This window comes from Lolium perenne, chromosome 4 (assembly GCF_019359855.2).
Source record: "Lolium perenne isolate Kyuss_39 chromosome 4, Kyuss_2.0, whole genome shotgun sequence".
Taxonomy (NCBI): domain Eukaryota; kingdom Viridiplantae; phylum Streptophyta; class Magnoliopsida; order Poales; family Poaceae; genus Lolium; species Lolium perenne.
In genome coordinates, this window is record NC_067247.2 from 239,058,156 (window position 1) to 239,067,134 (window position 8,979).

General features: G+C 42.2%; 1 protein-coding gene across 1 annotated transcript; it reads left to right on the forward strand.

The window, feature by feature from the left end:
- Nucleotides 1–274: 274 nt before the first annotated feature.
- Nucleotides 275–7,329, forward strand: LOC127332507 (uncharacterized). Its single transcript, XM_051358808.2, has 10 exons — nucleotides 275–506; nucleotides 1,549–1,643; nucleotides 2,039–2,133; nucleotides 2,246–2,704; nucleotides 2,810–2,971; nucleotides 3,226–3,346; nucleotides 5,387–5,611; nucleotides 5,713–5,825; nucleotides 6,008–6,111; nucleotides 7,070–7,329. Exons 1-9 carry the CDS (start codon nucleotides 504–506, stop codon nucleotides 6,076–6,078), a joined length of 1,344 nt encoding a protein of 447 aa, XP_051214768.1. The 5' UTR covers nucleotides 275–503; the 3' UTR covers nucleotides 6,079–6,111; nucleotides 7,070–7,329.
- Nucleotides 7,330–8,979: the final 1,650 nt, after the last annotated feature.

The following is an 8,979-nucleotide window of genomic DNA, read 5'->3' on the forward strand; positions in this document are numbered from 1 at the left end:
GCGCAGATCTCCTGCGGGTTCTCTAAAAAAGATCACCCCAATTACTTTTTTTTAGATGACTTTCCATATTATTATTCATGTGCAATAATAGTATTGGTATTGAGACAATATACGTTAGACCATTGGTACAGGAAACGATAGAAGACATTTCTCGCGCAATTGGACGATACACTGTTTGTGTGGCAAAAAAAAATCGAATATTATGAGTCGTGCCAAACCAAAGATTGAAGTACTGTACTGAAGTGAGAGGACTGTTTTAGACTTTTGTCCCCCTTTCCGGTCTTGCCCTTGCGCCCATTGGTCTTGGAGCGGAGACCGGAGCCAAAAACCCCCAAATACTCCCAACCCCTCCGCCTCCCTTGCCAGCCATTGCTGCAGCGGCAAGCCTCCATCGTCTCGCCCCTTCCCTTCGCGGCCATTGTCGCCGCCTCCGCTTCATCGTCCTCCTAACCTGGACTCGCCGTATTCGAGCGCCGCCGCCGCCGCCGCGGAGGGGCCGCGCGATGGTAAGATTCTCTTCTTGCGCTTCTCCTCTGTATCGTGGTCAGGCTTTCCTTTTCTGCTCCCGTCGTGATCACCCTGCGATTTCGGTCGGATCTCCCGTTCCTGGACCGTGGGCTGCATCTTCTTGCTTTCTTGCGGCGAAATCGGCGGTTCGCAGGAACAGATTTCGCGTTTCTTGGATGTTGGTTAGGGCATTTTTGGGCGTTGTCCGTTGCCTCCGTGTTGTTCTTTTCGTACATGGCCGCCTTTTTCCAGCGAAAGATCCCAGGATGATTGAACAGATGCCCTAAATTTCCCTTTTAAAGTATTTTTGTGGGTTCAACCACGGCGCCCTTGAACTGTTGCTGATCTCTCCTGACCCTGCCTGGTTCAGACCGGGGCTTGTTTGGTGTTGTGGTTCCTGTAAAATTAGGAGACATCTGGAATGGATTTGCTTACGAAGGAGCAATGGCGGGGCTTGAAATAATTTCATGGGCGGGCCAGGCTAAAATAAAGCTGTTTTTGTTCTAAACTATGGGGAATTTTACAATTTGCCACACTTTTCTTTGCACTTCTATCATAGGCATTTCAAAATAAAATAAAAAATTTAAGTGCAAAGACAATCTTTAAACATCTTTTTTCCGATGATCCATTGCCAGCCATAACTTGTGTGGACATACAGAATTTCCCCCGGAATTCAGTCACCTTACTAGGAAACAAAGGATTCCAGGCTGTTGTTTTATTGCTTTGTTTATGTCGCCAGCTCCATTCATTGTAAGTAGAGTGGGTTTTATGAACTGATCACAATAATAAGTGCTACTGCATTGAAAACCTTGCATACACCTACATTGCGCTACTATTTGGTCCATGGATAATTTGTTTTCTTCAGGTGGTGAAGGGAACCCTCTTTAATTTCCTATATGAAATTTGGTTCCGTTTTGTTTTACTCTTGTTGTGCGATATATTTACTTCTCTTGTGGTTATGTCTCTGGGTTCAGCGCCAAAGAAATTATGAACAAGATAGTCAATGCAATTTCCTACCCGACATGTTTACTTGTACTGCAGGACGACGCATTCCCAGCAGACTGTGAGATATGTGGCAGTGGACAGAATCAAGATTGTATGGTAAAATGCATTCAGTGCAATGGCTATCAACACCGGTATTCCTTTCTTCATTACGCTGTGTAGTTTTACTCTTTATTCATAAGTTAAGCTCTAGAAAATGTACTTGCAAACGCCAAAATATGCGCATTTTCCTTTTTTTTAAACCCTGTTTAGTTTGCATGTATGGATGCTTGGAGAGAATAAGAGAACTATACAGTAGTTGATATGAAACTAGGATGGCCTTCTTAACAGAAAACGGACATAAAGAGCCAAAAAGTACTAAATTATACTCAAAACGTTCCTAGGTGATCTATTAGTTATTATCTCTGTTTCCTTCACTCTGAGAAAATATGGCCAAGTCCATTATCTTGCACAGCAACGAAGCAAAGCTTAGTGACAGGGTAACCGATATTTAGCTCTCTGAAAGTTTTTTCCATTTTTTCCTTTGAAGTTATTGCTTAATGGTGGCGCCATTGGAAATGGGAGGTGGATGGTGTTGCTCTGAATGCCAGGAAAAGGCTAATGGGAACCCAAAACCTATTCAAGGTAAATATAATATTTGACTAATATCAGCAATGTTTACATCCTCATACCAAGTTCTTTCACCAATCTCATTCTTTAAATCATGTAATTAAGTTCTTCTCTAATGATGGTGTAGGTGGAAGTAAAACTCTAATGCTGGATAACAATCGGAGCATGGCCCACCAAATTGGTGTTAAAACACCGCAGATATATGAAAATTCTAAAGTGAAATTCATTCCCTGTGATGAGGCTGCACTGTTGACTAAAGAGAGGCCTGCAGCTCGTAGAAGGACAAAATTTGTCGTGCAGCGCACATATAGTCAGATCCGTCCTGTATATCCTCCAAACATGAAATGCATATCACCATGTAGACAGGTTCGCCCTGAATCGCCTCCAAATGTGAAACCATCATCCAGTATGAAGTCCATACTTCCAAGTAGACAGGTTGGTCCTTCATCTCCTCGAAGTATGAAACAGAAGTGTGCATCTCCCAGTAGGAGTGATAATCAAGTATTATCCTTGAGACCATGTGTTGTCGCAAGTCAAAACCTGATAAAAGCTGATGATATAAACAGGAGACAAAAAGTACAGTCAGGTATGTTCACGCATCTAGTGCCAGATCTTTCGTTGTTTAGAACAGATAGCTGTTGCGTCTGCCGAGAAGTTACAGTTCATGAAAACATTATGTTTGAAAACACAGGGGCAGCGATTCCTATGGTTCCACAAAATACGAAAATAGCAGTTAAAGAAAATGTTCATCTGGTTCGGCTTAAGGAAGAGAAGGTAGAACATGGAGATAAAGGAAAACGAAAATCCAGGGTAGAATGTCAGCCTAGAGAGGAAAATGCATTCAATGCTTCAGGTGTGCTTCTTGGTCATTTAGCAGTTAATACTACACTTCTTGATAATAGATTTTTTGTTGCAAAGTAGAATGATTATTATGAGCAAGCGCTTAAATCTTGTATGCATACATTGTTATTCTTGATTCACTTGAAAATATATGTATTAATCTTACATCAGATATAACTTGAGGGTTTCAGAGGACAAATCAAATGGTTATTACAGTCCATTTTCAAAGTGCTAACGGATTATGGTTTATTTTCAACGTGCCAACAGTTGCTAATATTGGATGCCAGTCTGGATCAAAGAGTCTGCACCACAATATAGACATGCCAGTGATCATCAGCTCAAGTGTGGAGTATGCACGACGCCCTCCACCAGAGGCGATCTGTTGGAGGTCAGTAATAATGCTTTCTTAGTTTGCATTTTTTCATCTCAACATGCATGTGAATATGAACAACATATGAATCCAGGGATATTAAAACGTAAATCTGTTTCTGTTCTGGACGTAGATTCAGAACGGGATAACTACCGTGCTGAATATAGCCAGATGGCATGGCTGCGAGGGATTGGGTAGACATAGGTTGAGAAAGAATAACCAGGGAGAGATTAGATTTATTGTTCTTGCTTAATTCGATAACTTACATGATCGACACATATATAATACCTCCTAACTTGACACCCAAGGCGTTATACTTTCCCAATCCTTACTGTTCCGAATTTACCTTTCCTAATTCTATGTTTAACTCATCTTTCCTAATTCAAGTCTTTCCTTTATGGACTCTTCCCTAGCCGACTCCTTCCCTGTGTCTCATTGGGAGGCAACGTGCTAATGTCCACAACAGTTTCTAATATGATTCCCATAGTGTTAGTGCTTCCAGTTTCAAAACTGTTTTGGATGGTTTAGTATGGTAGGGCGTACCCAGTGCTGAAAGCTCACACACATTGTGGGGTCTGGGAAAGGGTATTTCTAGGCAGCCTTTCCCTTGCTTTTTATCATGCAAGGAGGCTGGTTCGAACTCAGGAACTGCAGGACACAAGTGGAGATACTCTACCACTGCGCCAGGCCTGCCCTTGGATGGTTTAGTATGGTAAACACAAGAATTGGCAGCTCCGATTTCCATTGGTTGTTCCTCCAATGACCTGATGATGCACGAGTTAATGTAGCCAATTCATCGCTGCAGTGGATCTGCATTTTACATGCGTAGGGTTATTTATCCATACCCAAGTATTGATTGACCAGAAATTAGCTGATTTCTAAATTTTTGGCTCAAGTACATCTATACCTTCTGAAACACAAAGAATGGGATGTTATTGGTGTGGATAGAGTATTTTAACTTGCTTAACTATGCTGCGTATTTGGTAAATTGGTAGGGTGATTGAAAAACTTTCTTTGTCAGGCTAGATAACCTCTTGGGCAAGTAAAATTTTCCCAAAGGAAGAATTGCAGCAAACAGAAGTGTTATGGTCATAGCAAGTTTTCCTTCGTCCCATCAGCTATCAAACAGCACTACTGAGCGTCAGTCGTGTCTTTTATTCTAATTGTTCTTGATTGGTAAAATGGACCAGGACTTCAGGAGTTCTGTGAATTCAACAGAAAAATGATCTAGATCAACTTCAGAATTAGACCCAAACCTTAGAATTAGATCCAAAAGTATGTTTTGTGAATAAGCATTCACCTTATGGAAGAAGGGAAAAAAAAGGAGTAGAGGAATGCTGAAAACATTCTGATATTATGTTTTTGGGGCTAAGCAGACAAACAAATACAGTTTCCTAGCAATAGTTGAAATGGATATTATTATTCTGACCTAGCAAAGTAAGATTAGTAGAAGATACAAGAATGGTTCTGTTTCATGATCAAATAATTCAAAATCTAACAGAATCAGGTATTGGTCTACTGGATCTAAATATACTACACAATTGTCTGTTGGACAGTTTGTGTAGTCTAACACTACCTTTTCGCTTTGTAGATCCATATTTTCTAGGGAGTTTCCATTTCAGGGTTCAGGATGCTTTTGCACTGGGGAAATCAAGAGTGTTGTTAGTGCAATATGTCCTCTCTCTAGCCCTTCTTTCGTGCTGTAAAAGAGACCATGTAACATAACACTCTCAATTAGGCAAGAATGTTCTGCTAGGCATTTTTGAGCGGTGCTAGGCATGACCGCGTAATTACATGAATCATGTCTCTGTGAACTCTTTACCCTATTACTTCGTGACTATGCAAATTGATTATTAACCTGGAAGTTTACCTTTATATGTTATTTGGGTTTTCATAATTCATCTTAGTAAAGTTGAATCCTACTGGTCTCTTATGATCAACATGGATTTTAGTTGTCTAATGTTGGCTGTTTTCTAGCATTACAATTTAAAATTTAATATTTTTGTATATCTGATGTGTGAAAACCTTTGTTATGCTCTGACACTCCATGCTTTTTAGGGGACACATTGTTCTTTCCAATGGAGAAAATCGTAACCTTGGTGAATTTAAAGCATACCACCCAGCTAGAGTATCACCCCGAGTTTGGAATATTGCGAAAAACATGTCTAGTAACCTACAACTGAAGATATTGCCTCGAATGAAGTACTGGCCAAAGACGTTTGAACAAATATGTCCAGTTTATGATGACGTTGCCTTGATATTTTTCTCTGCGGAACTTGACTGGTACGTTATGTTGGTTTCAGTATAAAGTTGGCTTATGTGCTACCTTGTTCACATTATGCATTATGTAATCAATGTTCCTTCATTCCTTCATGTATTTCAAGTTGGAAGCGTCATCATCTCTTCGAGGCCTACTGTGGTTTTGTCATGAAGGCATACATTGATGACATGATGTTGTTGATATATTCCTCAGAAGTACTTCCACCTGATGCTCAGTGTTAGTACTTTTTACTCTGTTTAGATTACTACAAAAAGGAGAACCATCCATACTATATTCTTTTTAAATTGATGGTCCTATTTGCTCATCTAGTTTGTATTGCAAGTTTCAAATTAATATGCTTGGGTAGTGACAGACTTTTAGCGGGACTGTGGGGTGCTAATTTTATGCCATGGCAACAGGGATAGACGGAGAGAACTACTTATGGGGTGTTTTTGTGAAGCCAAAGCCAAAGAGCAATCCTGTGACATGACCTCTTGGTTTCCTTGGTAATGATCAGTAAGAGGTATGATCAACATGTAAACTATGCTGTTCTGGAAGATGTAGATATTGTTTGACAAGCTGTGGAACACTTCTTATTCTCTGTTTTCAGGTTTCTGCATTTGTTTCACGGAACTTGCATTTCTTGTGGGTTTTCCCATGTTTCCTTCGTTTTTTTTCCCTAATAGTCTTGCATGTTATGATAACTTAATGCTAGTTTTTATTGTTGTTAGCTGGGTGAATTATGTTTTTTGGATTACACCAGTGAACTGCCATGTGTGTAAGTAAAGGAAAAGAATACTAGTTATGTGTTGCAGTGAACCCTTTTGAGACCTTTTCCAATAAGATTTACTCCCTAGTAGCTTATAGTAGCATGATATATATCACCTAACAAGGGGTTCATGCTGGATGTACCGAGCTTGAGTTGGGTCTCAAATATTCTTATCTACATTCTTAGAAGCCTTGTGAAATTTGAGTTTCTTGCCATCATGAACTTTTGAAATGGTGGGTTAGGTCTTTAAAAGAATAGCATGATATATCACAACTCATGAGGGGTTCATGCTGGATGTACTGAACTTGAGTTGGGTGTCAAATATTCCAATCTAGATTCTTAGAAGCATTGTGAAATTTCAGTTTTTCGACTTCATGAACTTTTGAAATGGTGGGTTAGGATTAATTGCTGTAATCTGGGACAAGCAAAGCTTTGTATAAATCCCTTGGCGTTTCAGTGCTATGCTTCACTACATACGGACCGTCATACATATGGTAGGATTCTATGATTTCTCTATGTCAAATTGATAAAGGGAAGCTGGATGGTCATGCAATGCCTACCTTTATGAATAACTTGCGTGATGCTAGTATTCTGAGTAAATTTGAAGTTTGGACATCCAAAAATAGCTGGCATCTCTAAATGTGCTTATATGTCTATAATTATCCAAAGCATGTCAGTTTTTTTAATTATCAAAATCATCTTATATATGCAGGCAGTAAATTCTAGAGATGACAGAGGACTCTCGATTATATGCAGTACTCACATCATGGCACAGAGGCAAAGAATTTGGTTGATCCACTTGATCTCATTACTAAAGGAAGCTCGAATTTGCTGGGCATTGACAATTTGTAAACTGTTACTAGTATCCATTGTCTACCATTTTTTTACTATGTATGCCTGATCTGTTGTGAGTTGTTGTGAAATGGAGAATGTTCAAGGTATATTGGGGTAAAATGGATGACCATCCGAAAAGAGTCAGTGTGTTTATAAATAGGAAGTGCCAATTAGTGTTTGGATATCAAGCCCATTGCACTGTTGATATTTTTCTGTCTTAATATCATAACAAAAGAATCCTCCATGTGCTAATCTAATTGAACCTGCACAAGCTTCAATCTGTTGAGTGGCTAACGCTGCTTTTGGCATTACTGTGTATGCTATCTGCAATCGTTCATGTGCTAATCTAATTGAACCTGCACAAGCTTCAATATGTTGAGTGGCTAACGCTGCGTTTGGCATTACTGTGTATGCTATCTGCAATCGTTCCATTCAGGAAATCCCATGTATAATTGTAGTGGTTACAGATGAACAAATAAGATTTACCTGCTCTATCACTTTGTACATAGCGTGCCTAATGCCCTGAATTGGATGATTACCATTTTTCCAAAATCCATTGGTTAAAAGATGGCGCTATGCCAACAAGGACAGTTTCCAACAAAGACAAGAACATAGAGTTTCAGCTCACGGCATGACAAAACAGGCATGAAATTCACGGGCATATTAGCTGCTGGAATTCGCAAGCAATTCAAACAACCAGCAAGCAAATTAGTAGCTGAAACTTGGCATCAGATTGTGATTGATCAGATTAAAGCCAGAGCTTAGCATGCTTATCCAATGCTCGATCTAAGACAAAAACAGCAACATACCATGGACAAAAATGGATGTCCGATCAATCGAGAAACTGACAACATGTCTTACTATACTGGTTGCAGAAACTCCCTTGGAGATTCAAGGAATCGATCGCAAAACTTGAGCATATGCTGGAAACCGAAGGATCTGAGGCCAGTACCATAGGAACGAATTACCCACGATTAGTCGATTATGGGAGAGGAGGAGCTTGGCCGGTGGCGTTGATCACGATCTGATCCAACGCCACCAAGTTGCGGCGCATCAGTCGCAGCCTCGACAGCGCCCTACAGGCCCATCTGATTGCCCGGCGAAGCATCACCACCGCCGCCGCCATGCGCTCACAGGGTGCCAGATGCTCGAATCTGATGAACCTCTCCGCCACGAGACTGTCCCGGGCTGCGGCGTGAAGCCACTCCAGCGCCACCATCGCCTGGAGCCCGGCCAGCACGTAGTTGACGACCCAGTTCTGCCCTGGTGGGACACCGATAGCCCTGGCGTAGGCAGTGAAGAGGCGGCCGGCCTCGGCGTGGGAGACGTAGATGAGGAACCCGAGGTCTCTCACCGCCGACCGGAGGGGCCCACCTTCCGGTGCCGCTTGGAAGGTCTGGTTGACGAGGTCCCTGGCCATGTCGATGGCGTTCGCGAGCGGCGGAGGGCCGTTGAAGAAGGAGTCGACGAGCGTCGCCGCGGGCCCGACGAGCGGCGAGTCGAGGCCCGGGGGCACCACCTCGAGTATGTCGCCGTAGATGGTATCGGCTGCGTCTTGAGGTTCCTGGACCAGCATCTCCGCCGCCTCCTGGAGCGTGGCAATGGCGCTCTCGCAACGGATGATGACGTCGTCCACCCCGTTGGCCAAGTCCTGCCTCTCCCGCGCCTCCTGCGCGAGCGTCGCCGTGATCCACGCCAGCAGGGACGGCGGCGGCGGTGGTGGCACCGCCATCTCTCTCTCTCTCTCGCTCAGTGGCGGTTGCGTGCAGAAACCTCGAGAATGTGGGA